The following is a 17,077-nucleotide window of genomic DNA, read 5'->3' as shown; positions in this document are numbered from 1 at the left end:
TCAGCCTCTTATTTTTTTTTCTATTGCAAAAAATTAGACATCCTCAGATATTGTCTCCGATGTCTTAAAATTTTTAATTCGTCACCAATATTTCAAACTGATTGTTGCTAGAAACAACTGCGTGATTTTTTTATGTGTTGTGATATGAAATCTTTTGTTAAATTTCCGAGGCGGGAAAGCGTTTTGACCTGGGACTATTATACTACAGTACTAGTGTTATAATTTCGGTTTTGACCTTTCACCGTAATATTTAAAGGTACGTTGTGTTATCTAATTAAATAGATCAAAGAGCGGTAGTAAGATATATCGCTTTTCATTATCTCCCCTTAGCATATCTGCCATGCAAAAAAACGAAAACAAAAAAACATTATATTTTCAGACTTTTTAACTGTTAAAATGATATTAAGGATAACATTGATCACATTATTCCTTAACATATAACCCAGGTAAAGATGTAAGTATCTATAAACGAATCCATGATATCTCGGCCTATAACAAAATCGGACTATAACAAACTCGGCCTCCCAAAATCGGACTATAACAAACTCGGACTATACCAAACTCGGACTACTAGAAGAATATAAGTATAATGTTGGTTGTTGTTAATGGAAATTAATTAATTGGAATGTCTAAGCACAACACAAGACGAGAACAGGCAGACGGATCCGGTATTAATGATTATGAGAATTACGATTTTTGCTTCAAGTCTTAATTACAATGAGTCTATGATTTTGCTTTGAGATCAGAATATTGTCAAAAAAAAAGCTAAAAATTAATTGTGTTTCAATGTCAGAAAGAGTCCGATAAACGAACGATTTTGCGTTATTTTTCTCAGAGCCTCTGTGGGCCTTGAGCGGCCCCCAGACCCCTCGCCAATTATTTTTCGCCTCGCTCCGCTCAGCAAATACATTTTTGCCTCACTATTACAAGAGGCTAGTTACGGCCCTGAATTTACCACTGATTTGTCTTTGTAGTATTAATTGTAAAAATCTCCCTCTCAGAATAAATTGTTATTATATGCATATCTTAATAGGGCTCTTCACGGTTAGTTCGGCCATATTGGATAGGGGGCAGATTTTCAGAATAGAGGTAAAAATGGTGTTAAAAATACGGGAAAACATCATTAAAACAGAGCAGTTGCTTGGAAACACACATAGGATTTCCCACACTTTCATACTATTTCCACCTCTTTCTAAAAAATCTGCCCCCTATCCAATATGGCCGAACTAACCGTGAAGAGCCCTATTGATTATGACATCATGCCACGTGTATAGTTGACACCTTTTTAATCACCATAGGTTAAACAAACAACTGGCACATGTACCTTTGACACCTATCTAATCACCCAAGTACCTGTTATTTCACGGAATTAAGAACTAAATATCCAATTAAATGTGTCTTGTCTTGTATTGGGTATAACTGGACTTCAGTTTTTTTGTTTTTTTTTATTATTACAAATATTGTGTTAATTATTGTAAGACAATTCAGTGAATTGTAGCATTTCTGGTTTCTGATCATATTTTGTATGGTGGTCTCTTGGTGTGATTTATCTGTACAATGTAATACTATTTTTAAGAATAAAGAAAACATAGAGTTTACAAATTTTATTTCAGTAGCAGGAATCACACTGTAAGGCATGTTGCTTTGTTGTAACTTTTCTAGAACACTCGACGCAGTGGTCGGTACCCATGTTGAAAATGATAATGGATTTTTTTTTCATGTTATTTTATAGAAGAATTTGGTAAAATCAAAGAAATCTCTGTTGTTTTTTCAATTTTATTTCAAATCTATTTTTGGATACGTGTATAATAAATGTTTGCCTCGGCTTGCCTTTCTAAAAACATTGTATCTGTTTGATGTGACCATTTGAATATAATTACTTTTCAAATGCTGAATCCATTACAGATAAGTAAAATTGTTAAGAAGCCATTCACTGTCAATCAAATTTGTCTTTGTTTATTTACTAATCATAAACACCAAGGATTAAACACAATAAAAACACGAACACACGCCAATCATTAAAATTTCTTTTGTCAATAAACATCATAAATCACAATAATATTTCAAGTATAAGTTAATTACCCTCATTTAAACATATCTAATTCAACTGATGTAACAAATATTAATCCTTTCTATATACGATCTTTTTTTTTCAAAAATATTCATTACAATCTCATAAATTCGTATATAATTTTAATATATAAGAATTTTTTTTATTACAGTATTATCGTAGTTCGAGTTGGTTCAATATATTTCTGCATATGAATAATGGTAGGCCGAGTTTGTTATAGTCCGAGTTTGTTATAGTCCGAGTTTGTTATAGTCCGAGTTTGTTTTAGTCCGAGTTATCCAGCAGCGCTATAAACATAGTGAAGCCGAAAAGCAACATTTGAGCGAAGCTTATAAACGACAAAACACGAGTGTAACCTTATTTTTCTCTAAACAAAGCTTGTTTAATACTTTTGCAACCGTATCAACAGTAATTTCGTACTTTTTGCAAGTCTTAATTCGTTCATTTTTCATTTATCTCGTCATTTATCATGTTTATGTAAGTTTCATCAAATCCATGACAAATCGCCCCAATGGCAAATTGCCCCACTTTTTCACAAACTCGCCTCACTATATAAAAAACGCCACACTCTTGTTTGCCAACTCGCCCCTAAAAAAAAAGAAGGGTGAAATCCTATTGCAAAAAGGTCGAACAACATACCCCACTTATGAAAATGGTTGAAATCCCGAGAAATAAGGTTTGCCATCAAGCCTCACTCGGGACAAATAGATGAATCACAAAGTATTTATTAGTGTCAACTAGCCCCACTTATGAAAAAAGATGCAATCCCATTGTATATCTATTTCCCTGCCCCTTTTTAATACCTATGAAAACCTTACTGAAGTGCAGGTGCTATAACATCAAATTGCTATTAATTAAAAGGCAGTGTCTGCGCGTACCCGCATGCGGGTACGAATAGTCAAATTGTCGTTCTAGGCTGCGCATACCCACATCCGGTTTTCTAATAAAATGCCATTGGATCGGGTATAAAACGTGAAATATCTACGGAAATTATCGATATTAAAATGGGGATATCGTGTAGAACGAGTGAAAAGTATGAAAAATAATATTTTCAAATTGTATTTATTAAATAATGATACATAATAATCATTGCAAAATTAAATGCACAATATGTAAGATGCTATGATGCTAGGGTTAGTACTTCGCTTTTGTAGGCAATAAAAAGACGTTGTGTTGCTTTCAATTCTATAATTCAGATCCCATCCAAGTTTGCGTTACAATAACGTTACGTCAACAATAGTAACGTTGGGTACGTTTGAACAAGGTCGTGAATCTTTGACACACAATGATGGAAAATGAACCTGTACAGTCCCTGTAAAAGAAAAACATGATAGAAATTAATACTATTATAAAATTTTAATGCAAATTTAAAGAATATTTTTTTTATAAATTAAAAATATACCCATATGATATTTTAAAATAATCTTTAAGTAAAATGTTAAACAGAAACTAAAATTTTAAAATATATAAAACTAATAAAATTAAAGCATGAGTTTATAAAAATTAAAATTTAAAGAAGCAAGTAATAATGATTAATGAAACGTGAACGGAGGCTGGCAACATTTGAAATGTGCAGCCGGGTTGAAATCCGTGCCAAAACAATCATATTTGATATGTAAAATGTGTTCCAAATCTTAATTAGTTACATGAATCTTTTGTAATTGGTTTAAATTGATATTATAACTTGCTTCTTTAATTTTTTATAAACTCCAGCTTTAATTTTAGTAGTTTTATTTTACAATAATTAAATATTATATTCCTTATTTTCAAGATTAATTTATAACAAAGTGTAAGTATGAAAAGCAGTGAAATCATTTTAATATGACAAATCTTTAGGTGAACATTAATCTTGAGTAAAAATGTTCTCATACTTTTTTTCTTTTCAGGGACTGTACAGTTTCATTTTCCATCATTGTGCATTTAATTTTAATTAATAAATACAATTTGAAAATATATTATTTTTTCATATTCTTCACTCGTTCTACACGAAATCCCTATACTATCGATAATTTTCTTACATATTTCACGTTTCATTCCCGATTCGATACTAGCCTTTTATTAGAAAACCGGATGTGGGTACGCGCAGCCTAGAACGGCAATTTGACTATTCGTACCCGCATGCGGGTACGCGCAGACACTGCCTAATTAAAATCCTTCAATTGTATGATTATGATACAATTTTAAAACAGGTCTCTTGTCAATTGTTATACAACCAAGCTTACAATTATAAAGTTATTCTCCAATGAATGATACGAAAATGTATTTGCAATTACATTTTAAGAATATTAAACATCATTCAAGTTAAAAGATAATGGTTTAATAAATTTCGTTAGTTTTCATTTAGATACATAAGTTACATAATTTTAACACTTCAATGCATTCAAGATTTCCCTTTATCCTTGACTAGTTTTTGATTAATACCTTGTGTATTAAAAAAGTAACAAGGGGTATGATGAACATATTTTTTATGGCCACCATTTATAAGATAAAGTCACAGGTAGTACTGTATGTGGGGAAGAGACATATATACATATGTATGTCTCTGAGTGGGGCTAGTTAAACTTGACCTGAAAATTATATATTGAGGTAGATTTTACCTTTTTACCATTATTGGGGCGAGATGACCGGGGAAAAATTAACGGGATTTTACCCTTTTCACAAGTGAGGCTTTTTTTTAAAAAGTGGGGCAATTTCTTTTAATAGTGGGGCAAGTTGGTGAAAAAGTGGGGCTATTTTGTGTGGGGCGTTTTGCCAGTGGGGCGATTTGTCCTGCTTCTGTTTCATCATTCTGCCACCCTTTGCAGCCTCGAGACTGACAAAATGACTGAGGTATGCCAGATTATATGCTAATTATACAGATCATTATAAATGCTTATTTCAGTATTTAACACATAGTAGCCAACCATGACAACAATCATATTGAGTGGCTGGCGCTATCCCCTTCCCCCTTATGAAGCCTAAAGGTAAGAAAAATGGTAGGTTAAATAGGGAATCACTGACCCCCCTCTTAAAAGTTCTGGATACATCACTGAGATCACACTCAGCTATTCTTATTTGCATCATAAATTAACAAGGTGTTGGACTAAGTATACACCTTGTACCTTATTCCGACTAACCCAGCCGCTTGAAATTTTGACGTCAACAACAATCACCTTTCCATAGTGGAACAGATATTTTGTTTTATGACGTCAAAATTTTACGGGAACCTGTGTGATATCCAATAATGGCGGATAAATAGTGTTAAGGTGTATTCACATTGACCAGGAACATATATATTGATGGGACTTACCACTACCTAATTTTAGCCTAATGCCCTATTTCATCATTGGTTCTTAGTTATTAAAGATAGGATTCCAAAACACACATGTGTTAAAATGTATTCACTATTATTCTTTTAATTTCTGATAGTATCAAAAATGTCATTTTAACTAAGTTTTAAAGTTATGGCAGCGTAAAAAATGATATATCAAACTTGTAATTTGCCACTCCAAAGTTTTGATATTGGAATTCATTTCATCACAGAAGATTACAGAATGTATATTGGGTAATAAAAAAACTGAACCTATGGCATTCCCTAATTCCCAAACCATTATGAAACTCCTCACATCAGATATTTTGTTTATATTACAAAATATGTCTCTGACTGTCAGTTTCAATGACAATGTACAACATGTACAAATGTACATGTATGGCAATATATCTGTACTTATACTTTTTTTCAAGGGTATTTTGAGAATTGTTTATTTCAAACATGTCTGTAGGTATTTATTTTCACGATTTTATAATTATTGCCATTCAGTTGAAATGTTTGATTTAGATTCGCGTGTATTTATTTTCGCGATTATAAACCAACCGCAAAATTCGTGAAAATAAATACACCGCAAAAATAAGTACAATTATTACAATATTCTACTTATTCTAAGAGCATCATCAGGAGTTAGCATGTATAAATGGAAGACATTTAACACAAATTTAGTGTTTGAATTTACCTTCATATATCCCCGGCCTGGCAGTGACCAAACTTTTTATCAAAAAGTTAACCTTCCCAATAACATTTGAATAAACACAATGCAATAAAACATACAAAAAAACCCACTAACTTGATTTGCTCATCCTCAAAATTTATACATTTCTAAGAAAAGACATTACTTATTTTACGACAAAATCCTGCAATCTGGTTAGTTGATTAATTACTCCATTGTTAATAACGCCAAAGCCTTGTTCACCCTGGTAGAAATGAAATTTGGCCCAAAGTTCTAAAAGATAAAATATTGCCTAAATCTAGAAAAAAATAAAGAGTGAATGAATAAATTTGACGACAATATTTTTTAGTAAATTGAAAAAATTAAAAACATTTAAAACATTTCCAAAATGTATCAAAGAACAGAAAAAAGTTTGGACTCTTTGAAAAATGATAAAATGGCCATCTTCAAAATAAGACAATTTTATATCTATGTAAAATGAAGACAAGTCTGACCATATTTTAAGACTATACCTTGATAAGGCTTACTTTGTACAGCTAGTTAGTCCAGTTCTAAATTATACAATTTTTTCATGATGTCTCAAAGCGTTTCAAATGTTTTTCGAAGAAACATGTTTAAAATTTCTTAAAAACAAGGAATTATTCAATTCTGGAAAACTGGTAAGAAAATTTATGATGGAACACATATGTCTTAGCCAATTTAGGGACAACATGAAAAGATCAATGTAGGAGAAATAATCAAAAAGTTTAGGGGGGTGGGGGTGGGAGTTTAACATTGCTGCAAGCTTTGTTAATTAAAAATTAATTTTACATATATCCATATTGGTCAATTAATTTTTCTGAGATTAGTCTGAAAAAACTAGGTGAATGAAGGATTTTTATCCTAAATTAAAATTTTGATGTCGTCTTTTAGAGAGGTTGGGGGTTAGTTATAATGTAGTTGATACTGAAATATCAAGAAAAGTATATTAGGTTAGTCTTGAGTATACATTTGTCATCAATTTTCCAAAATTCAGTTTTGATTTATGCAGTATTCAATTGACTATTTGTTCCTTTTCTGACTTTGATTTGTCTTTTGAAAATTGTAACTTAAGCTATCAATTTCATTTTCAGATTGGAATGTGCCTGTGATATATTTCAGTATAAAAAATGGACAATTTGAACTCTATTCCTTTACCACCTACTAGTAACATTCCCCTACCTTTAGATAGTGAACCAAAGCTAGTCATTACATCATCTACAAGTGGGGAGAGGTCTGTCAGTGCTGTTTCTGCTGATGTTGAAGCTGTTTCTGGTGACCATGGTGACGCAGAAGAAAATGGTGGCAAAAGTTCACACAAAGAGAAGAAAAAACACAAGAAAGAGAAGCATAAACACAAACATAAACACAAAGAAAAATCAAAAGATAGAAAGAAAAGCCATCAATTGATAACTCCTGAAGTTCTCTCCCAGCATGCATCTGCCATAAAGGCAGCCATGTTGAAAGAAGTTCAGAGTGATTCTAAAGATGGTGACTTGTCACAGACCATTGTTGATGATTTATTTAAAGATTTCTTAGCGACAAAAATGAACGAAATTGAATCTGCATATAAACAAGCAGCAGAGAAAAAAGACGGTGAAAATGAAGTTGCAAATTCAGTTGATGAAATGAATAGACTGTTAGATGATGAATTATACAGTATTAACCAAAATACTCCATCGCCTGTGAAAAAAAGTGCTCATTCTAAAAGATCTCATGATAAAAAGTCTAGCAAATCAGACAGTCTTGCTTGTGAAGTAAAGTCATCTATGACATCAGTTCAGGCAAATTTGCCTGACAAATTGCCTTATACAGAATTGAGTAAAACATTGGACCAAACAATCTCCCACCAAAAGAAATTGTCAATTTTAGAATCAAGTGAACCTTCCGATGATTCACTGTCATCTGCCATCAAACAAGTTAAATCTGTGGATGTTACTATAACCGAGATTCAAATCAAGGGAAAAGTTCAGGATCATGTTATACTACTACCTGCTAAAGATTTATCGCAGGAAAAGAATTCAGTTTTTGATCAGGTAGAATGTTCTGTTATGAAAGAGACTTCGGAAAGAAAAGAAGAGGGTCCTTCGTTGGAACCTGGTAAAGTTGTTCCAAAGCCAGGCAAATTTCAGCTTGCATTTAAAATTAGCCAAACAAGTGCTGATTTGATATCTTCAGGAGCTAAAAAAGACGAAACACAGCTGGATATACTGAAGAAAAATCTGGAGGAAGGTAAATTCAAAATATTTCTATGATAAAAATAGAATTTCCTATTTAAATAAATTTGAACAGGCTGGATTAATATTGATGAACCAAAAAATGATTAAATTGTTGTGTGTGTAGCCTTGTTTATGCTCCCATCTTGAAATTGAATATTCTTTATTCAACTATTACTAATGACTAACGTACATGTAAGGGATATTTCAAGTTATAATACCATGATAACTGTATGTATTTAATTAAGAAATAATTCTTTCATGCCATGCTCTATGCTCATTTTAACATGGGTAGGCATTATATTTGTTAATATCTTAATACCGAGCGTTAGCAAGGTATTAAATGTTTACAAATATAATGCCTACCCATGTTAAAATGAGCATAGAGCATGGCATGATAGAATTATTTCGATTCTAATAGGAATATTTTGAACTTTGTTCTTCGAAGCGGACCTATAGTAGACGCTCGAAACGTCGCAATTTTGATTGATGAACAAAAACGTTATAGAAAAATCAACAGTTTATTAATAAAAAAAGAACAGAAAAATTGTAACTTACTTTAGAATGTTTTTATTTAATTTTACATTACACCAACAAAAATGTCCATCTGTATCTCTGATGTTGTTTAAAAATTCATCTGACGTTGCAATTTCAATTGTGACGTCAATCACGTGCAGCCCATGTTCTATTCGAATTAGAACATGGCTTTGTACCCAAAGCTAAAGAAGCACGTCATATTAGAATGCTGATTAGAATACTTTTCAATGGACTATTAATCATGATATTTTAAACATGTATAATATTCTTGCTAATTAATTTAAAGGAAAAATAGGAATATGGTGTATCAATGTATGACAAGAAATTCCAAAATGAATAAAAATGTGGTATGAACTCTCCAAGTTGCAATAAACTTAATTTTTGCAAGTCCATTGGTATACATAGAAATCTTGCATTTCAACTTTTGTTTAAACTATAAAATGCAAATATATATTTATTATGTCATTAATTATGATATTGTTGCAGTGGAGGTAAAATATATTTATCAAAACATTTTTTTAATTTATGAAATTGTTACAGGGGAGGTAATATCCTCTGGTCATGGTTCTTCATCCGATTCAGACAGTGACGAAAAGGAAGATGTAGAAGATCAAGAAGATGATGATGCTGATATTTCTGAAACCGGATCGCTCAGTGATTCAGATAAAGAAACAAAAGACAAATCTAAGAAGAAGAAAAAGAAAAAAAAACACAAAAAGAAGAAGAAGAAACACAAAATTGCAAAAGAGAAAGACAAAGATCTCATTGAAAATAAAAGTAAACGGAAACATTCCTCTCAAAGATCTACATCAAGGTATGCTTTTGTTAATGAATTCAACAGAGGCCACTTATCGTACCAATAACGAAAGGCTTGATATAGTAGCTCATGAAGATTTTTTCCTGCCTAGCAAATTTTCAACCAACCCCTAATATGAATTTGTTTTGGCAAACATTTGAATAACAACAATAGAACTATAAATCTCCTGACCTTGTGGTCTTAAAACTGATTAATTCTATTATATTTCCTCAATCAGAAATTAGGCAATTAAAATACTGGATTTTTAGTTTAGCAGATAATTTTGTACTCCCTGTTCTGAGCAAACATTTATGACTGAAAGCCCTGGTCTGAAAAATATTTGTCAGAAAAGACTAGCTTGCTGCAGATTAAGAAATGACATATTTTACCCTCCCTTTCTTACAATCAACATGCATGTAGGAAGACTGATGAATATCAGTGAAAAATATTTATAATTTGCATTTAAAAATGCTTATAATTTTTTTTTCTTTTCTTTAATAAGATCAAAGTCACCAAAAAAGCACAAAAGGTCACAAAGTCCATCAAAGGACACAGGGAAAAGATCAAGAAGCAGGTCCTTCTCACCAAGACATGGAGTTTGGCGAGATAGGAGTCGATCTAAAGACAGGAAAAAGAAAGAAAGAAGCAGATCATTTTCTCCAAGTCATGGAGTATGGCGAATCAATAAACATAGACATGAAAGGGATAGATCAAGGTAAAGTTGAATCATTTTACAGAAAAAGATCAGCCTTCATGTAATGACTGAAAAAAATAAGGGGGGGGGGGAGAAAGTTTGGACTTCACATTGTATTTTTTTATGTGGATAAAAGAGACGGTAAAGGATATATAATTAAAATGATTAAAGTATATCTTGGTAAGAGATAAATATTACTCTCATAGATCTGGTTAAAAAATAAACTTTACCCTTATAGAACTTGGTAAAAGATAAACATAACACTCATAGATCTGGTTAAAAAATAAACTCTTGGTATAAGATCAAAATAACCATTATAAGTGTCGAACCACCAATAACTCCCTCCAATTTAGAATGATGTGAAAGTATGACTACTCGGACAGAAAACAGTGCTTTTGATGTCGTTGCTTACTTAAACTAACCAACAAATTGGCAGAAATGAAACTTTTGGTGAAAGAGACAGTAAGACCATTTTGAACCAAAATTTACTTGTCTATGAGTTTGCATTCAACATTTTGGATTAATGCACTCCATAGTATACTAATTTAAGATTTCCAGAAATCAGGGGTTATTTTTAGTGGTACCTCTATTCGGGAGACCACTTCTTTCTTATATGATTTTAAAGGTATGTTGAAAATTGGCATGTAGAAAACTGATACAAGTACAATTCAGAATATACCTGATGAAGTTAGATTTAAGGTAAAATATTTTGAAAGCTGTGTTTTTATTTGGTTGAACAGAGAGGGACTTTTAATTGGTGGTCTGACACCTTAATATATCTTAGGGCTATTCCAGAAAAAAATGTAGGGGGGGAGGGGGGGTTGGAAGGCACTTTGTAGTAATAATACATGGGTGATGGGTATCAGAGCAACTTTTCACACTATAATGCACTATAATTCTCAATTACAATTGTCTGGGTGGCGGGTGCTGACAAAAACTGCCTGTGAACATGAATCATTGTACATTATAGGTAAAGATAAACATCACACTCAGAGGTCTTTGAAAGATCAACATGCTCCTGATTTTTAGCCTATTGAAATATTTATTTCTTTATTGAAAATTTACAAAATTCAAATGGTTATTTTCATCGTTTTGTAGGGAACGAGAAACCGATAGAAAAAATGATCGTCATCATGACAGGGATAGAGAACGGCACAGAAGTCGAGATCGAGAAAATGAGAAACGAGATTCTGAAAGGCGATATGGAAAATGGAGATCCAGAAGTCGTTCGAAAGAAAGAAAGGGAGACAAATCCAAAAATAATGATGATCTACGGTTGAAGATTGATAAAGCCAAACTTAGGGAAATTGCAATGTAAGTCAATAAACAATGATATTGTTGTCTTTTTTTCAAAACTACCTCTACCCCGTTTTTTGGTGGGAAAAATGCATCGTTTTTTGAGGAAATTGGGAAATTTTGAGACATATTTAACTGGAAAGGAACATTTTGGGGAAGGGAAAGAAACAGATACAATGACGGTATTTAATACATTGAAAACTGCGTGTGTTACAAACACTACGATGATTCGAATCAGAATCCCTGATCTCAAAAACACTTTCATTCTATCAAAATAATAACATGAATACGAAATTTACGTATCATTACTACCGATGACATCACTGTTTGGGAAAAACGTACAACTTATTGGGAGGAATTTTAAGCCATTTTATTTTGTAATTCGGAATTTTCTGTAGGTGAAATCAAATATCGGGGGTAATTTGAGGCTAACAATATCACTGATGTAAAATCTTTGGCGATCTCATGCTATAAGTTTGTTTCAAACAATATGGATATTTAGAGCTATTTTGATATTCCATGTACTTGTAAATTATGAATAGATTTTTATGTTCTTTAAAATATATCCATAAAATTTAGAATGGAAAAGAGACAACAACCCTACCAAAGAGCTGAAGACAACCAAAGGCCACAAGTTTACTTTTATAATACAGCAAGCTGAGAGTATCAATTACGTTTTTACAAGACTGTTTATTTTTATGTGTAATTTTTTTTTTTGGCTTTTCCAGGAAAAATGCCTTAGCAATGGCTAAAGCTGGGTCAACTGTAGCTGGTGTAGATTTTGCTTCAATTAAGGCAGGTGGCAAATCTATTGATGAGCTGACAGGTTAGATTTATACCATTAGATGAGGCCCCAATTATTCTAGGTTATTTTATACTAAACTGACAAGCTAAATATTATGATATTTAATGATTAGGGTCATAATTTCTGGTTGCATATATCAAGTGGTTAAGAAATTAATGTATTATAGTGTACCCCCACTCAAGAAGTAAGGGCTATATTGTTATCCCTTTTTCTGTCAATTGTCTTTTTATTCAACAAAAAGATATTTTCATTACACGCTTCCATTAAACCAATGAATAGAAATACTGCATATTTGGTTATCAGCTATATATCAGTTTTTATGTCCCATTTATGGGCATTATGTTTTCTGGTTTGTGCATCCATTCCTTCTATTGTCCGCCTGTCCTGCTTTTGGTCGAGATAGTTTTTGATGAAGTTGAAGTCCAATTAACTTGAAACTTAGCACGAATGTTCCATTTGATATGATCTTTCTAATTTGAATGCCAAATTAGAGATTTTTCTCTATTTTCAAGGTCCATTGAACATAGAAAATGATAGTGTGGATGGGGCATCCCAGTACTAGGGACACATTCTTGTTTAAATTGCCCTAGTCATTGATTTATTTTACTATCCTAAATTGTTTTGAAAGGACAAGTTAGCAGTCTACAGAGCAGATATTTGTAAATGTAATATTGTTGACTGCAATATTAAAAGAAATAATGGGTATTCCTATTTCCAAGCTTTTGCTAAATCAATTGTTTTTATGAATTAAATAAAAATAATTTTGGTCACTTATGGAGGTTCTTAGCATTTAGGTTTTACATTCCTATGAATAGTGTAAATTACACAAATAAGAAAAGGAATTTAAGTTTCACTGTGATTTTATTTTTTTACAAAAATTAATCATCCAATATCATTAAAATTTTCTACATATTATCTTTGGTATATTCATCAAATTAAATGTGAATATTTGAGTCAATAGCATGTGTAAAAACCTCTCTTCCAGTACAGTTCAATAACACGACGTCTCATACTCGGTACAAGCCTTCAAAACTTTAGTTGAGGAAATCTTTTCCTTCATTAACAATTGCTATTATTATTTAATCGACAAGATTTTGTGAAGATGGGTGTCTATGTTGAGATATCTGCCAATGGCATCCTAGATATGTTCGATAGGGTTTATGTATAGAGACTTGGGAGGCCAAAAGAGAGTGTAAATGGCTTTTTGCTTTTTGGACTCAGTTAAAAGTCTCGCCCTGTGTGGTCTAGCGTTGTCGTCCATTTACTAAGGTCTTGACAATATTGAGGCAAGAGGATTATCAAAATAAGGAACTGAAATATTTTTAGGCACCATTTCTCTGTACAAAATGTATGTCTTTCAGTTTATGTTACCTTTCTGAATATGCATACCCAGCTTACAACTGTATAAGAAGCAACCCCGTACTGTAATATCACCAGCGCCGAATGCAGCCATTGGGCAAATGTTGTTTTGGTTATAGGCCGTTTTATTTTCCCCGTGAAATTTGTATTATGTCGTCTACTGGTAGTTACAGAAATGGACTTTAATCTGATCAATGAGTGTTTTACCTCCTTCTCATGTTCAAGCATCAATATTCATTATCACATTGAATACTGACTGTAAATTGCCTGTCTGTTAGGGTAGGTCTCTTGGCAGCAAGACTTGCTGTTCGGTTGCCTGAATGAAGTCGACTGACCAATGTTTGAACACTAACACAACAACCTGGAGAAACAGTGGATTTGTAAATGCGCAGATGCCCTTTAATAAAAAGTTGTTTGACTGGTTTATTGGAGTTCAATCTTTTCGGTCATAATGAATTTCCTTAGTGTATGTTAAGAACAATTCATAACACCAAACATAAATATTTTTTTCGCAATAGTTATGTTGGTGCTTAACATTTGGCAAACTGTATAGAATAGAATAGAATAGAATTAATTATATTAATGAGAGTTGTAAAAGTGATTCCGGATGGAATCAAATGGAATATATAGGTTGCATGTATTGTCCAACTGCAGCAATCTTCATTCAACAGCTACCAATTCTTCAAGTAATTAAATTTGTGTTCTGTATTTAATTTTGTACCATTAAAGCATTGATATGATATGTTTTTATTTACAGAGTTTTGTGCAAGAATTGCTTCTAAGGAAAAATTGAAACACCGACCAGCTGGGTTGACTAGTTCTTCATCATCTGATGAGGGAGGGAAGAAAAGTGATGATGATGAGGACTCACTGATTCATCATCCATTTAAAGTCAATGAAAAATCTATTACATTGAATATCAGGGTAACTATTAAAGTTATGAGAAAAACACATACTGTATAGTCCATGAGAAAAACACATATTGTATAGTCCATGAGAAAATCACATACTGTATAGTCCATGAGAAAAACACACACTGTATAGTCCATGAAAAACACATACTGTATAGTTCATGAGAAAAAAACATACTGTATAGTCCATGAGAAAAACACAAACTGTATGGTCAATGAGAAAAACACATACTGTTTAGCATGAGAAAAATCACAAACTGTATAGTTCATGAGATAAACACGTATTGTATAGTTCATGAGAAAAAAACACAAACTGTTTAGTCCATGAGAAAAACACAAACTATTTAGTCCATGAGAAAAATCAAAAACTGTATAGTTCATGAGATAAACACATACTGTTAAGTCCATGAGAAAAACACAAACTGTTTAGTCTATGAGAAAAACACATATTGTATAGTCCATGAGAAAAATCACAAACTGTATAGTTCATGAGATAAACACATACTGTTTAGTCCATGAGAAAAACACAAACTGTTTAGTCTATGAGAAAAACACATATTGTATAGTCCATGAGAAAAACACATATTGTATAGTTCATGAAAAACACATACTGCATAGTCCATGAGAAAAATACAAACTGTCTAGTCCATGAGAAAAACACATACTGTATAGTCCATGAAAAATAAACCATATTGTATAGTCCATGAGAAAAATCACAAACTGTATAGTTCATGAGATAAACACTTATTGTATAGTCCATGAGAAAAACACTTCCTGTATAATCCATGAGAAAAACACATACTGTATAGTTCATGAGAAAAACACAAACTGTATAGTTCATGAGAAAAACACAAACTGTATAGTCCATGAGAAAAACACAAACTGTTTAGTCTATGAGAAAAACACAAACTGTATAGTTCATGAGAAAAACACAAACTGTATAGTCCATGAGAAAAACACAAACTGTATAGTCAACTATAAAAGGCCTCAACATGCAAAATGTGAAACAATTAAAACCAGAAAACAATTCACAAAAAAACTTAAATGACAAACATAAATCAACAGTAATCACTGAATCACAGGCTCCCTAATAATAACAAGCACATAAAGAATGTTGCTGGGTTAAGCATGTGTGTGACTAGCTGCGGAACCGTAGCTCTTAGGTCTTTATGTTATTTTTGACTATTTTGGGACCATAAAGCTACAGATTTTTCCTTTTTCAAAACATTTGGAATTTGCGAACCAGGTTCAGGTCGCACTTATATCTCAAAAAAATATTGTTTATAATCCATGCAAAACTTGTCAATATATATAGTTCGTTTTGTTAGATATTTTGCTAGGATATGACGTACCTATTTATGTTTGAATATTCATTTCCTTAACACTATTATCTATTTATTTCCATTTGTATATATTCTCCACCTATTTTATTCGGCCATATTGAATCTCGTCGTGATGTCACGAGAATCAAGAAAAGATAACTCAAATATCCTTGATCTCCTATGTTGGAGGCGAGGAACGCCTATGAGAAATAAGTGCGACCTGAACATGGGTTGCAATTCCATAGCTCTATGGTCCGCAAATAGTCAAAAACTAACATAAGGACCTAAGAGCTACGGTATGGCAGCTAGTGTGTGAGCACTCATTTCTCCAATTTCACCCGGGACAGTGTTGAAACAGCACAACATCAGAGTAGCATTGTTTATAAAAAGATAATAAAAACACCACATTAAAATAAATTATCAGGATATTCCAAAACTATTTATTCATTTACTTAAAAAATGTTAACATGTATATTTTCTACGTTTCTTTCCAGAATGCTGTTCCTTTACCAATCCTTAATGCTCAAGAAAAGATAACTCAGCAAGCAACACTACGCCTGCAGTTCCCTGTTGATAGTGGTAATGTGCACAGAACAAAGGAGTTAGAGTGGGTACCAGTTCAGAAAACAGAAACAGTGAAAACCTCTGTGGTTGCTGTTACTACAAATGCTGTTGCCTTACCATCAACAACTCCTTCAGGGGGGACAACTACCACAACAGTCACGGCTGTGGTGCCAACAGTGTCAACAGAGGTCAAGTTGATGCCTGTGAAAGACGAGGATAGAGTTTTTGTTGAAACACAAATACAAGAGGTGATTTTTAACATATAGTCATGTATAGAGAAGGCGATGTGGTACGATTGCCAATTGGACAACTGTTAATTTTATGTTTGATTTTCTTTAATGCTGGTTAATCAAACTTGAATTTCTTAGGTCTGCAGAAGCAGTATAGATACTATTCACATTTTTTGGAATAATCACACCCTGTTTATCCTTTAATTTTAGTAGCAGGCAAAATTGAGCTTTGCTAGCACTTGAATTCTGTCTTTTGAGAAAAATTTCAGGACTCT

At 32.4% G+C, this 17,077-nt stretch overlaps 1 protein-coding gene across 7 annotated transcripts in view; it reads left to right on the top strand.

Annotated features, from left to right (window-relative positions):
• Nucleotides 1-302: 302 nt before the first annotated feature.
• LOC134687302 (protein Son-like) overlaps nucleotides 303-17,077 on the top strand; it is a 31,920-nt gene continuing 15,145 nt past the window's right edge. For 6 of the 7 annotated variants that reach the window (XM_063547477.1, XM_063547475.1, XM_063547481.1 and 3 more), the window contains exons 1-8: nucleotides 303-454; nucleotides 7,167-8,304; nucleotides 9,366-9,639; nucleotides 10,124-10,336; nucleotides 11,414-11,629; nucleotides 12,340-12,437; nucleotides 14,533-14,699; nucleotides 16,503-16,820. In XM_063547477.1, coding sequence (XP_063403547.1) covers nucleotides 7,203-8,304; nucleotides 9,366-9,639; nucleotides 10,124-10,336; nucleotides 11,414-11,629; nucleotides 12,340-12,437; nucleotides 14,533-14,699; nucleotides 16,503-16,820 — 2,388 coding nt within the window. In that variant the 5' untranslated portion in view covers nucleotides 303-454; nucleotides 7,167-7,202. The remainder of the gene's footprint in view (nucleotides 455-7,166; nucleotides 8,305-9,365; nucleotides 9,640-10,123; nucleotides 10,337-11,413; nucleotides 11,630-12,339; nucleotides 12,438-14,532; nucleotides 14,700-16,502; nucleotides 16,821-17,077) is intronic. The other variant, XM_063547476.1, reaches the window with a different exon arrangement.

The sequence above is a fragment of the Mytilus trossulus genome, chromosome 10 (assembly GCF_036588685.1).
Source record: "Mytilus trossulus isolate FHL-02 chromosome 10, PNRI_Mtr1.1.1.hap1, whole genome shotgun sequence".
NCBI classification, from domain to species: domain Eukaryota; kingdom Metazoa; phylum Mollusca; class Bivalvia; order Mytilida; family Mytilidae; genus Mytilus; species Mytilus trossulus.
The sequence above is the reverse complement of the archived record's forward strand: the minus strand, read 5'-3'. Positions and strand labels throughout refer to the sequence as shown.